This window comes from Schistocerca nitens, chromosome 2 (genome assembly GCF_023898315.1).
Source record: "Schistocerca nitens isolate TAMUIC-IGC-003100 chromosome 2, iqSchNite1.1, whole genome shotgun sequence".
Taxonomy (NCBI): domain Eukaryota; kingdom Metazoa; phylum Arthropoda; class Insecta; order Orthoptera; family Acrididae; genus Schistocerca; species Schistocerca nitens.
Genome location: NC_064615.1, coordinates 560,380,148 through 560,395,480, shown reverse-complemented (window position 1 = coordinate 560,395,480; position 15,333 = coordinate 560,380,148). Strand labels below are relative to the sequence as shown.

Sequence of the window (15,333 nt, the reverse complement as noted above, 5' to 3'; positions counted from 1 at the left end):
CGTTGGAATTATACTGTGCAATTGACCAGTAGCATATTGCTTTGTGCTTGATTTCGAGAAGTATCACGCAGATGGTATGATATTCTGGCAAACCATGTGAACATGTGTTCTTGTAATCCTGGAATCTGGAGATGGGCGTAGAAAGCAAGAAAGCAAGCAGATCAGGGTCAGAAACTGTAACGCCTTTGTGCTGAGGGAAACCGACCCAGCCTTTATACAACAGTTCGGAGGGTGGCCTCAGTCTGCTGAGGGTGCTCTGGTCACGTCAGAGCAGTGTGTGTGCGGGGCATATGACTTGTAACCGTCGGCTGCGGTGGATGACCTACCGACCTTGCAGGAAATATCTGGCGCTGCGAGGACTATATACGATCCATGTGCTTATTCTATCTCTCTTCGTAGTATACGTATGAGGGTCTGGTGGTCGCTAGCTATATGCAGGATGCAGAAGTGATGATTTTGTATGGTGCAGGATATGAATTGCGTGTTTACTACTGCGACACAGTATGTTGTGATATACAGCCAGGATGGAGATCAGTCTCATACTGAAACATTCAAGCTTCTGTCGTCAGTGGCAGAGCAGTGTAATTGAGGAAGTGTCTCCCTGTATTTCATGATCTGTAGACATCTTTCGCAAGGTTTAACTGTCAGTGCAATATGGCGATCTGTACAAAATAGTTTTGCCACTGAAAGTCTCATCTGCAGGAAATAAGGACGGACAGTGCTTCCACACTGGCAGCATCAGTAATTTGGTGGGTAAATTCAGTAAGAGCCAATCAGAATACTCCATTGATTCACAAGACATTGTTTGTGCTGGGTCATAGGAACCTCTACGAACTGGTTCGAACAATATAGGGGCAAGGTGTCTATGGAAAGTTCTGAGATTAATGTGATGTCTTCTTCTTTGATCAAATGTTCAAAGACAAATTGAAGCAGACCACCCATCTCTGGCGGGATGCTGTCCCTCATCCACTATTGTGGCATTAGGACATCTCCAGACCAACAGCTGTAGGACATAGAAAATTCCAGCCATTTTTCCAGCCATTTTTCTCTTCTGCAGGACAGTGCTTCGAATGCTGTTTGCGTAATTGTTTTGATTTTCCCGTCTGTGCTTAGACAGTGCTCTCTTTCCAAAAAACAAGAATGCTTTTATGATTAATGGTGTTTTCACTAGCGAGCACATGCATGATGAAGACTTTTAGTGGTGAGAACTTTTACTGTTTCTGAGACATATGTTGAAAGCAGGACATCACGATTTCCAGGAAAGGTAGCATGGGATGCCTCGTTAGGACCATCAGGAAGAATGTGTTCAGTGTTATTTTGGACTATTTCCGTAAACAGGTCCTGTTAGGGCAAGGATTTCCATGCAGACAAGCTGAGACACCACAAAAGCTCCTACAACAACAAAAGCATCCATTAACTAATTCTTTCTCTGCCTCGTGATGACTGGGTGTTGTGTGATGTCCTTAGGTTAGTTAGGTTTAAGTAGTTCTGAGTTCTAGGGGACTGATGAGCATAGATGTTAAGTCCCATAGTGCTCAGAGCCATTTGAACCATTAACTAATTCTGCGACACTTTGCTGTTTCCGAGAGGGACTTTTGTCTCTTATTTACATAGGCATAAGACGTCAGTATAACACTGACAACCTTTTAGCTGCGCCTGAGAGAGTGAGCTGCTATGCAAACATCTCACTCGGCACTGGACCCACAGCTATGAAAGCCAAGTCAGCCGTGGTGGCTGTGTAAACATGTGCATGGCCAGAGGCGTCTTGCATGTGGGTTGGGCTGTTGCGTCAGGATCGTTAGGAAAAATGCATCCAGTCATTATTCCTCCTTGGAACTCAGTAGGGAACAGTTTGCTGATACGTCGTGGTCGAATTGCTTAATGACATTCCGAAAGTGCTTTTACATGCAATGAGTGTTTGTGCGCTGCATTATATCAGCTGTTTCAGTGTAGTGAACGTGTTTGCAGGGCATTATATAAGTGTTATTTTGCCAGTTTTATGCATAGTGAACGTGTCTGTGCATCAGTGTATGGCATTATTTTGTGAACATCTCTGTAGGCTGTGTAATGCATTATTTCGACAGTTTACAATTAGTGAGCGTGTTTGCAGAGCGTTATACATGCATTGTTTTGACAGTTTACAAGTTGTTTTCGTGTGTGTACATCAGTTTACTACATTATTTCGGTGACTTACTAGCAGGTTGTAGGTCTGTAGGCTGCGCAATGCATTATTACGACAGCTTATAATTAGTGAGGGTGTTTGCAGAGCATTTTATGCGCATTATTTTGACAATTTACAAGTTGTTTGCGTATCTGTTCAGCAGTGTACTGAATTATTTCGGTAATTTACGAGGAGTTTGCAGGTGTGTAGACTATGAGTGCGACCCCAAGCACATCAGGGCGAGTGTTTTGTATCAGCATAAAAAATAAATAAACTACTTGAAACCATCCATAAATAAATTGTTCCAACTTCCCACTGAAAATAAATAAAGTGCACTCTTTCCTCTCTTCAGTAGTTGGACACCGACTGAGTCCTTTTCTCGCCATTTTGCCCCAGATCGCCATGGGGCGACAGAGCCCTCTGGTGGCAGTACTGTGTATTAGGTCAGTTTGATGCTGGACCCCATGATGAATGCACTGGATGGAGCTACTGCCTATGACAACTCAAATTGTTAGATAAACACTGCATGCAAAAGAAAGACTTAACGTTCATTCTTTCCAGCAGCCCAGCACAGGATGAGCTCTTTTACCGCCAGTTCCAAGGAATAGGCAGTGTTCAGATGACTTTGGTTTGTGGAGGTATCCCAAATAGCCAAAATATTATCGCCCTTTTCTTAGGTTAGTGGAGGTGACCCAAGTGACCTTTTTCCTGCCAAAATTTGAACTTCCCGCGATTTTCTTGGTGAGGGGAGGGTGGATGGGGGAGGGGAGGGGGTTAGGGTAATGGAGGTAGACCAAATGTGTTATTTTACCACCAAAATTTGAACTTCCTGCCATGCCGTCATTGTGAGATTGCCACTTCTATCGCCGCCATCTTGGACCCGCCATCTTGAATAAATTTGGAAACGATGCAGAGTGGGGCGTCGCTCTCTTTGCTCTACTACTGACTATACTTGCATCAAAAGTAATTGCTACAATTACATAAAAGGGCAGAAGTTACTCTGTCAACTAATTTTTATAACCTATAAAACACAATTATTTTATGTAAGGATATAAAATACACAATGGGCTAACACTGAAAGATTTGGTGTTTTAATTATGTACAAAACAAACAACCACACAGAAAAAAGAGAGGGAGAGAGAAATCGCCGGGTCCCAGTCTCTGTCTTACACATTCATTTATGTTTCTTTAGCTACCGGTGCTACTAATACTACTGGTAACCCTACTATTTATTGCGTCATTTATGTAGTGTACTAAAACTATCGAACCGTAGTTCTGGTAGAGTGCAACTCTAACCACTGGCCATGCACTGTATGCAGATTCTACAGCAGCGAGCACTTTACCTTCAGCAGACACTGCAGGTTGCAATATGTCTCTAGATACGTATCCCAAGTGTAGGGTGTCCATTTCATTTTCATTGAAAAAGGGGACATTTAAAATAGATTAGAGAAAAACCTGGGACAATGAAGAAAAAAACGGGACTTAAATATTGTATTGAGTAAATTTAAAACACATACAAGTTTACCCGTCACTTTTATGTACATTATCAAGAGGTGCATTTTCGTTTGAAATTGTGTCATAAAAGTCAGCACACGATACACCATTAAAGTGTGTTTTGACAATGAGCAAGGCCCTCACTGCTTTTTTTTTCATATGACCACAAAGAGTTCACTAACTAAAACTCACGTTCCGCAGCAGCATTTGACCCAGGAATTGCCAGACAAAACTCCACCAAATGAATCATGTTTTTCATGTTAATGTTTTTACTTTTGAAATAAGCAAATATTTTACAGCAAGTTTGTAAGGAATTGTGCACCACATGTGCTGGACAGCCAACACCTGCTATATTATTCACTGTGTTCTGTTGCAGTTTATAGAACAAATTGTTTTTTCCTTTCTTCTGCTTACCACCAAAATTGGTGTTAGTGTTGTCTGCAGAAACTGCAATCATATTTCTTTAGTACCTCCAGCACATAATTCTGAAGTAAATCTGAAGTTTCTCCAGCTGAATTAACCAATTCGAGCACTTTCACCGTGATACCATTTTCAGGGTGAAAATACTTGATACGGAGAGGAACCAACTTCAAATCCAGATGATTCGAGGTATCAATCATTACAGAAATGAACCGAGCACTTTTCAGTTCATTTAAAACCTGCTGAGCTGCATACGCTGCAATAACATTTGAAACGATTGCATTACATTTTGTGTGTCCACATGTGAATTTAGGATTGAAAAGTTTTATAACAACTGCTGTAGTACAGTCCATTGACTTAAAGTTATGGTTATGCATTGCCCTGTGGTATGCAAACGTAGCTTCTTCTGCTGCCAACTGCCTATCCATTTCTGCTACTGATTTTAAGTTTACATAGTAGTCACTCACGCATTTATTTGCTCTTTTCGTTTGATCACTCATACGATGTTTCTTCGTCTCAATGTGATTCACAATGTCAGACCTTCCACCATGACCAATAGCAAATTTTGATCTGCACAACGTACATTCTACAGTTTCTCCACTACCAGTGATAAAAGGAAACTCGCTTTTTATATTACTGCTAAAATTACACTTTCGTTTTGGCATAATGAAACAGTGATTGCACAGTGCAAAACATTAACAGTGTGGAGACGAAAGCCAGAAAGCAAGAATCAGTGTTGTAGATTATCTCTGGACTGAAAGGACGGATTCAGTGGATCGATTTAGAAGAGAAGAATCTTCGTTGTTATTCGTAACCTATAGTGCGTTTAAAATTACTTGCGATGTTTGACAGTTCGATACGTGTTTGGGGTATGCTGAAAGTCATCACACGCTTCCTAGCGTAAATAATTGCGCAGTTAATAGCAAGTCAAACAACCAGTAGCGTAAAATACTCTATCCAAGCGGAATCATAAAAAAAACGGGACATTTGAGGGTCCCCAAAAAAACTTTCGGGACAGCGGGACATTTTGGTAAAAAACGGGACTGTTCCGGGAAAACCGGGACGAATGGACACCCTACCCAAGTGTCGTTTTCGATGAGTAGTGCTTCGAACTGTATTCTCCATGTGTCGTTTCTCTCCTGAAAGCGCTTCTAGTCGAACTCCGTAAGCAGCAGTCACATGCGCCATATTCATCGTGAAAACGAACTAAATAATTCCCGCTCTTTTAAGCTCATGAATTTAAGTTTTTGTCTAATCGAAAAAAGTCATTTTGCCGTTCGCATATTGTGGGCGCATAGCCTGTTGGGATGTGGTTTGACAATACAGACAATACACATAAATACCGAACAACTTTATTCGCAAAACGCTGTGCGAAGGGTGACACAGAAATACTGACAATTAGTGTGAAAATTGAACTTAGCGACATTGATATACACCAAAGATATTACATGGAGGTAAAATTAATCTCAGCGGATATGATGTTGGCAGTAGCAGAAACTTCATTGTAAATAAAGAAATAAAACAAGCAGTGTAGATATATTTATTAAAAAATTCATGTACTTACTTTATAAGTTCTGGATCTTGACTGAGTAGCTACAACAACTTATGTTCTTACTACTGCTATGCGAGGTGTGAGTGTAATGACTATCTAGGGCAGAGGGGCATTACTAGTGTAAAAGTTCCAAACAAAAATATACTGCAGAAAAATGCAGTCACAAATGATGTTAACACACAGCAGATAAATCTAAGTCCAGCATGGTTTTCAACGAGAGGTGAAAGAATTGCGTGAAGTGATTTAGATTTCCTTTAATTTACGTCTATGGTCACAAACTTTTTGTTCACAGATTACCGGTTTCGGTCTATAATGTCCTAAAACACAGATCTGAAGATGGTTATTATAGACCGAAACCGGTGGTGTGTGAACGAAAAGTTTGTGACCATAGACATAAATTAAAGGAAATTTATTCTAAAAACGGGTCACTGTTTTATTCGTGACAATGTCGCAGCTTGTGAAGTGATTTAGCTAAGCGGCTGAAAAATCTAAACCAGGCTTACTGCACCAGCATTTGAATGCAAAGAGAAGCAAATTAGGAGAAATTCACAATTAAATATGTTACTTCTGTTTCTACATCTTGGTCTACAGTCAAGAAATCACTGTAATGTGGATATTCTTAATGAACGAGAAATCAAGGTTTTTTTTCCCATTCAGATGGTATCAATAATTAATTATGGACCTTTTGCATCTGTTATGTTACGTTGCGTTATCTTTGCGATATCTACTTGAATTGTATGTAGTGAGCAAGAAAATATTCTTGTAATATTATGAATGGGGTACCACGCTGTATTAGTTGTTCTTCTTTAAGGAAGAAAGATTGGGGGTTAACGTCCCATCGACAACGAAGTCATTAGAGACGGAGCACACGCTCGGAATGTTTCAAGGGTGGGGAAGGAAATTAGCCGTGCCCTTTCAAAGATACTGTCTCGGCATTTGCCTGGAGCGATTTCGGAAAATCAGGGAAAACCTAAATCAGGATGGCCGGACGTAGATTCCAACAGTCGCCGTCCTGAATGCGAGTCCAGTATGCTGACCACTGCGCCAATTCGCTCGGTTCTTTCGTGTCAGACAGATGCATAGACCATAGATAACGTAGACTGCGCATGACGTCATTTTACTGAAACTAATATCTAACTCACATGACTCGAGACACGAAGCCCAGTATGTCATTACTCACTTAGAGTGCACAATTTATGGCATTTTTTCCATGTTACAGATCAAATGTTGTGCTTTTTACTAGATGCAGAAGTAAAGACCTCTATATTTGCTCAGATAAGTCTTGTTTTGTATCTTACAGATCAGGTAAAGTGACGAAAATCTCAGTTGTTTAAGTGAATTACTTTAAAATACTTGCAGAGGTATTTCCGTAAGTTGAAAGTTAGGAAGGATGTTGGTCCTTGGATGTAAAACTTGATGAGTGACTAAGCTTGTGAGATGACATATCGTTAATATCTAACTCACTACACCAGTATAATGAACGTTTTGTAATGTATTACGCTTCCTATCTTGATATCTTTTCGGTATCTGTACCTGGCTTAAGCAAAAGTCAGAAAGCATATGTGCTTATTTTGTGTAACTACCTGACATTATGTACATAAAAGAATTTCCTTTCTTACAGAGGTTACTGAATCATTTCACTCATATTATTGTGGAATCGTTAGAAAACTAATGCTGCGTTCGAAAGTGTTATTTTGTCTTCCACTCCTGTGGAAGTGGCGAACTACAAGAATTCACCGCGCAAAAAAGAAGTATTCACAAAAGAACAGTCATTCTGTCGCTTTTTAAAAGAACTGTCAATACGTCTCAACTTGACCACATGTAAAAATGATAATCACTGCTTTATTATCAGGAATTTCAGAGAAATTGGGTTAACTGCGCTACTATATCCGTAAGAGTCGTACTACAGTTGGTCGAATTGTCAAAATCAATGCTTGATTTCAGCTATAAATGAGGGAAACTGTAACTGTCAGCTCCACTTCACACATGGCGTAATGACAGGAACTCAACTTTCTGCCCCGAGTCACGTGACAGATGTTGGTTTCAAGCATTAACGCGGCAGAGATGGGTACAAGTGCGGTCTATATTATATATGGTCTGTGGACAGATGAGGCTTTCAGCATTTTTATTTAAATCAGGTTATCTAGTTCTCAATTGTATTGTGCTTTTATTTACACATTCAATGGTGACTTAGCAGTTATCCTCAAGTGTATTAAGTCGTTATTCCGATGAAGTATGGTCACATTCTAACATGTATGAAATCGAACAACATGCTCCATTGTCATCTGGAGTCTGTTTGTTACACTCTCTGGCGAGTTAAATAAATTATATTCATTCGTGCTGTCATCTTTGTATAAGCTTAAGCTCGATTTCTCCTGTTAGGCAAACGAGATGTAGGTTGCTTCGGTGTTCTAGGATAATCCATCGAAGTGGTCTGCAACCGAAGTCTTTTTGCTGGCAAACTGTGGCTTCTTCCAGTTATACCCATGTGCTTTACCGACAGCTGATATCATGCGGCCATTACACTTCACATCACCACATTTCGTTTCTTCCAGATATTTTTGTGAGAAGGTTGACTGCAACTAAACTCCTTAATCGCCTGCTACGAGGCAACTACAGTTTCACATTTTGTAAAGTTCCCAACTGCCCGCGAAAGGCAAAGGTACAGAGTTCGAGTCTCGGTCCGGCACACAGTTTTAATCTGCCAGGAAGTTTCATATCAGCGCACACTCCACTGCAGAGTGAAAATATCATTCCCAACTTTACATTTCTCTATGACAAGCGCTAGTTGCCAATCTTGGCACCATTCGGATATTTTATCAAGGTCTCTCTGAGAGTTGATGACTACAATTTTGATTGGTAAATTTTTATTCTAGACGATCGTGTCGCCTGTGGGAAGTCAGATTGCAGCTAACGCTACCCTCATTAATAAACAACAACAATAACGACTATCTCACTGTGTACTGTGAACTCGTGTATCTGAAAGACTACATAAAATATCACATTATGTTCCCTTCAGCAAAAAGTTCGAAGTTCAGCCGTGAACGTGATTACTTATGACGCGCAAATGTAAGTTCTGTAGCAGGCAATTGTGTGCTACTTTCATTCTTTTTGAAAGTGTAGAAACACTGAATGTACAAGGTGTGTGTGTATGTGTGTGTGTGTGTGTGTGTGTGTGTGTGTGTGAAGAAAGCCACTGGGTTATGGATGATCGATGTTTTCAAAATGCGTTCTAATTTTATTCCAAGTGGGTTTCAAGGATGCAAGCTCATAATGGAGCCAAATAGAGCTTTAAGCAGTAAATGAAAAATTTTGAATTATTATTTATTGGTTCTCGGTAAATGGCCTATCATTTGACTTGGAAAAAACAACCGCTTGACAAAAAAGTGAAGCACCTGGAAGAAATGGTCGGATTTGAGTGTAACTTCGTCCATATACACGCTACTAGTGGATATGTAAATGATTAGTGTTGCAGTCTTTGAGACAGGTAGAATGACTACCAGAATGCATTAACATTGCTCGTGTGTAATGGTATTTCCGAGCCTCGTAGGGTATATACGGGGAGTGATAACTGTAAATGACATGGAGATGCCATCTACTCATGTGAGATGGCGTTATCAGCACCTTACAGAGTTTAAAAGGGGCCTCATTGTGGGTTTCCATCTGGCTGGCTAGTTGAATCGTATAATATCCAGATTTGTGGGACATTTGGATGTGTTAGTGGCCCAATGTTCAACTGAATAGGAACGTGAGGGCAGGCATACTCTTTGTCAACTTTCTGGTCGATTATATTGTGCGTCAAGCACTTTGTAATCCCTACACAACTGCCCTGCCATCCAAGAACAAGTAATGGATGCTATGCAACATTTTGTGTTGTCTCACAACATCTGTCAAAGACTAGCAGCAGACGGACTAGGGTACTAACGTCCCACGCGTAGACTGCCGTTAACACGACAACACACCTTCGTTTGGTGTGCTGCAACTAGGGAGCATGGTCTACTGATGAATGACATCGCATTATGTTCATCAATGAATTACGATTCTACACTACCCCTATGGCCATTGTTGGCGATTATGACGGCGACTTAGGGTGAGGCGCCATTCTTCTAATGTTTTTGAGAGGCACAACACTTTCACTCTTGGCATCATGGTGTGTGGAGCCGTTGCTTACTACTTTAGGTCACCGTAGTGACTGAGGGAATTCGGATGGCTCAATGGTACGTCACGAACATCGTGTGTCTTCAGTTGTTACCTCTCTGGTGACTGTTTCGTGTTGCCATTTTCCAACGTGACAATGCTCGTCCTCACATGGCACATGTCTGTACGAACTGCCTGCATGATGTTGAGGTTGAGGTACTCCCAGGGCTAGCAAGATCCTTAGAGCTGCCCTGACAGAACACGTGTGGGACCATTTCTGACACCAACTCCGTCACAATGCAAGTATCCAGGATAATAAGGATCAGTTACAACAGTTGTGCTTCAAATTGCCTCAGGAGAGGATGCAGCGGCTTAATGACATCCTTCCCAACTGAATCAGCCATCAGAGTGGGTGCAACATCATACAGATAAGTGGGCTTGTCTTGCCAAATTCTTTGTAAATTTGACTCGATATTGTAATCACTGAAATAACGTCACATATGATCTCAGCGTATGAAGTTTCGTCTTGTTCCTTCCTCCCCTCCTGGGTGCTTCAGTAATTTTGTCAGCCAGTGTATAGTCATCAGTGACAATACAGCCTGGGAAAAGGGAATATATGTAAAACTGATTATTGATCCGAACTTTAATTGGAAATCCCATAGTCTAGATCTTCTCAAATGATTGTGTTCACCAAAATGTTCTCCACTTGTAATTGTTGATTTTGGTAATGAAGGAATTAGAAAATTAGGTTATTTTGCATACTTCCATTCAGTGATGTCATAAGGAATAATTTGCTGGTGCAATTCCATAGACATACAAATTATTCATTGTACATAAACTTGCTGTAAGGATAATGTCAGGTGTTCATTTGTGAACGTCATGTAGGCAGCCGCTTAAAAATATAGGGATATCAACTACAGTTTCTCGGTGCATTTTCTCTCTTATGATGTTTGCGGTGAAATTTAAAAAAAATAGCAGCATTCATTAGTATAACACTAGGAACAGAAATAGTCTCCACTATCTTTAATCTTATTCTTACTCTTGCTCAGAAAGTAGCAAAGTATGCAGCAATACAGATGTTTGGCCACCTCCATTGTGAGTTACGAAGTTGTACAAAATAAAATCATTTGTACTTGACAACTCCTACCCCATACATGAATTCCTTAGTTGATATTACACTGACGTGACAAAAGTCATGGGATAGTTTCTCGGTGCATTTGCTCTCTTATGATGTTTGCGGTGAAATTTCAAAATAATAGTAGCATTCATTAGTATAACACTAGGAACAGAAATAGTCTCCACTATCTTTAATCTTATTCTTACTCTTGCTCAGAAAGTAGCAAAGTATGCAGCAATACAGATGTTTGGCCACCTCCATTGTGAGTTACGAAGTTGTACAAAATAAAATCATTTGCACTTGACAACTCCTACCCCATACATGAATTTCTTAGTTGATATTACACTGACGTGACAAAAGTCATGGGATAGTGATATGCACATATACAGATGGCTGCATTATTGTGTACACAAGGTGTAAAAGGGCAGTATCTTAGTGGAGATAACATTTGTACTCAGATGATTCATTTGAAAAGGTTTTGGACGTGATTATGGTCAAACAACGGGAACTTTCAACGCAGAATGTTAGTTGGAGGTAGACTCATGGTGCATCCCATTTCGGAAATCGTTAGGGAATTCAATATTCCGAGATCCATTGTGTCAAGTGTGTGCCGATAATATGAAATTTCAGGGATTACCTCTCACCACGGACAACGCATTAGTTAACGGCTTTCACTTAACGACTGAGAGCAGCGGTGTTTGCGTAGAGTTGTCAGTGCTAACAGACAACAGCACTGCGTGAAATAACCGTAGAAATCAATGTGGGACGTACGATGACCGTATCCGTTACAGCAGTGCGGCAAATTTTGGCGTTAATGGGCTATAGCAGCAGACGACCGACATGAGAGCCTTTGCTAATAGCATGACAACGCCTGCAGGTCTCTCCTGCGCTCGTGACCATATCGGTTGGACCCTAGACGACAGCCTGGTCAAATGAGTCCCGATTTCACTTGGTAAGAACTGATGGTATGTTTTGAGTGTGGCACAGACTCCACAAAGCCATGGACCAAAGTCGTAAACAAGGCACTGTGTAAGCTGGTTGTGGCTCTTAATGGTGTGGGCCCTGTTTTTAGGGAATATACTGCGTCCCCCGGTCCAAACGAACCGATCATTGACTGGAAATGACTATATTTGTCTACCTGGAGACCATTTTCAACCATTTATGGACTTCATGTTCCCAAACAACAATGGAATTTTCATGGATGACAATGCGCCATGTCAGCGGGCCACACGTTTGTGATTGGTTTGAAGAACATTCTGGACAGTTCGAGCAGATTATTTTGCCACTCAGATCGCCCGCCATGAATCCCATCAAACATTTACGGGACATAATCGAGAGATCATTTCGTGCACAAAATCCTGCAACAGCAACACCTCTGCATTTATGGACAGCTCTAGAGACAGCAAAGCTCAATATTTCTCCAGGGGTCTTTGATCTATTAAGTACCAGGTGTACCGGTATGAAATGAGCGTTTTTTGTGAAAATGAAACACTAATTTTGAATTGAAAAGTAAAAACATTTTATTCAAAGTACTGACCATTGCTTTATATACATTTTGACCACCTTTCTGGCGATTTGTGGACACCACGCCAATAGAAATGTTCGTCTTTTGAAGCAAACCAATCAGACACCCAATTGTCGACTTCTTCGTAGGAATCGAAGTGTTCCCAGCCAATGCGTGTCCCATTGATGAAAACAAATGGTAGTCGGAAGGGGCCATGTCTGATGAATACGGCGGGTGGGGTAGCAGCTCCCAGCCAAGTGTTTTGATTGTATCCTGAACCAGTTTTGATTTGTGTGCAGGTGCATTGCCGTGAACAAAAATCACTTTGCCATGTCTTCTGGCCCATTCTGATCTTTTTTCGACCAATGCGTAGTTCAGATTGATCATTTGTTGTCTGTAGCGATTAGTATTCACAGTTTCTCCAGGTTTTAGAAGCTAATGATACACCACACGTTTCTGATCCCACCAAACACCGCATTGTCTTCTTGCCGAATCGATCTGGTTTTGCAGTAGATGTTGATGGTTGTCCTGTATTAATCCATGATTTTTCTTGTTTAGGATTCTTAAAATAAATCCATTTTTCATCTCCAGTAACAATTCGATGCAAAATTGATTTCCTTTCATGTCTGTGAAGCTAAATTTGACAAATGGTTTTTCGGTTTTCCATCTGTCTTTCATTCAATTCATGTAGCACCCATTTTCCACACTTTTGGATCTTTCCCATAGCTTACAAACGGTCAAAAATTGTTTGTTGTGCAACATTTAGCATTGCTGACATTTGCATCTGACTCAAAGTATCATCTTCATCCAACATTGCTTGCAATTCGGCGTCTTCAAACTTTTTTGGCAGTCTTCTACGTTCTTCATTTCTTACAACAAAATCATTATTTCTGAACCGTTGAAACCATCTTTTGCATGTTGCTTCTGATAGAGCATGATCACCATATACCTAGACAAGCATTCGACGCGACTCTGCAGCACTTTTTTTTCAAATTAAAACAAAAAATTCTGCTATCCACAAATCAACATTTTCTGGTACAAAATTCGACATCTGTTAACACGATGAAAACATATGATGTTGTTTGTTCCATGACTTGATATATACTAAATATTTTTGACAGATGTCATACCAACCAAACAAAAAAAAAAAAGAAATTAACGCTCGTTCACAATAAATGTTCCCTATCGACACATTTGTATCTTAACGCTCATTTCATACCAGTACACCTGGTACATGCCATGTCGGGTTTCTGCACTATGCCATGCAAAAGGAAGTGCGACAGGATATTAGAGGTATCCCATGACTTTTGTCACTTCAGTGTGTGTATATGGTGTGGGTACATTTTGCAAATTTCGTTGTAGACAAATTTTTAAAAAAAATCCAGTTACGTGAATGGGCAGTACGTAATCGTATTTCCACAGAGAAAATGTTTTTTACCTGTAAAACTATTGACACATTTCACATGACAAGTTGGTGCGTATGTGATCCACAGAACACACAAAACAGTAAACTGCACTTACTCCAAGATAGACGACTGGAGATCGACGTCGACGTGAGAAATGGATACGGGCTCGGGGATGATGGACCTGAGCTGTTCGAGCAGCTGGATGATGGCGTCATCGATAGCGTTGCGCTGGTGTCCAAGCACGAGGTTGCGGAAACGACGAACCGCCTCGGCCCTGGGTAGGCGGGCTAGAGAGCGCAGAATGGCGTTGCTGACGGTCAGCGAGGGCCGCCGCGGGGGTGCGCTAGCGGCGCTAATGGTGCACGCCGCCGCCAGCGCCGCGAATAAGCACGTCACCGTCCAGAACTTCATGCTTCACCTGCAGCAGAACACACGCTTCGTCCGTAACTGGCTCCTCCTCCTTTTTACTGCACTACCATGTCACATACATGTTAGAACACGTGAGGCAATACTGACCCTACGATTTATCTTAGAAAATAGGTTAAGGAAAGGCAAACCAACGTTTCTAGCATTTGTAGGCTTAGAGAAAGCTTTTGACAATGTTGACTGGAATACTCTCTTTCAAATTCTGAAGGTGGCAGGGGTACAATACAGGCAGCGAAAGGCTATTTACAATTTGTACAGAAACCAGATGGTAGTTATAAGAGTCGAGGGACATGAAAGGGAAGCAGTTGTTGGGAAGGGAGTGAGACAGGGTTGTAGCCTATCCCCGATGTTATTCAATCTATATATTGAACAAGCAGTAAAGGAAACAAAAGAAAAATTCGGAGTTGGAATTAAAATCCATGGAGAAGAAATAAAAACTTTGAGGTTCGCCGATGACTGTAATTCTGTCAGAGACAGCAAAGGACCTGGAAGAGCAGCTGAACGGAATGGACAGTGTCTTGAAAGAAGGGTATAAGATGAACATCAACAAAAGCAAAACGAGAATAATGGAATGTAGTCGAATTAAATCGGGTGATGCTGCGGGAATTAGATTAGGAAATGAGACGTTTAAAGTAGTAAATGAGTTTTGCTATTTGGGGAGCAAAATAACTGATGATGGTCGAAGTAGAGAGGATATAAAATGTAGACTGGCAATGGCAAGGAAAGAGTTGTTGAAGAAGAGAAATTTGTGAACATCGAGTATAGATTTAGGTATCAGGAAGTCTTTTCTGAAAGTATTTGTATGGAGTGTAACGCTGTATGGAAGTGAAACGTGGACGATAAACAGTTTAGACAGGAAGAGAATAGAAGCTTTTGAAATGTGGTGCTACAGAAGAATGCTGAAGATTAGATGGGTAGATCACATAACTAATGAGGAGGTATTGAACAGAATTGGGGAGAAGAGGAGTTTGTGGCACAACTTGACTAGAAGAAGGGATCGGTTGGTAGGGCATATTCTGAGGCATCAAGGGTTCACCAATTTAGTATTGGAGGGCAGCGTGGAGGGTAAAAATCGTAGAGGGAGACCAAGAGATGAATACACTAAACAGATTCAGA

At 40.9% G+C, this 15,333-nt stretch overlaps 1 protein-coding gene across 1 annotated transcript in view; it reads right to left on the bottom strand.

The window, feature by feature from the left end:
- Nucleotides 1-15,333, bottom strand: part of LOC126236595 (uncharacterized) — a 55,836-nt gene that overhangs the window by 25,351 nt on the left and 15,152 nt on the right. Inside the window, exon 2 of the mRNA XM_049946020.1 lies at nt 13,907-14,209. Within this exon, the coding sequence (XP_049801977.1) occupies nt 13,907-14,202 (296 nt within the window). The 5' untranslated portion in view covers nt 14,203-14,209. The remainder of the gene's footprint in view (nt 1-13,906; nt 14,210-15,333) is intronic.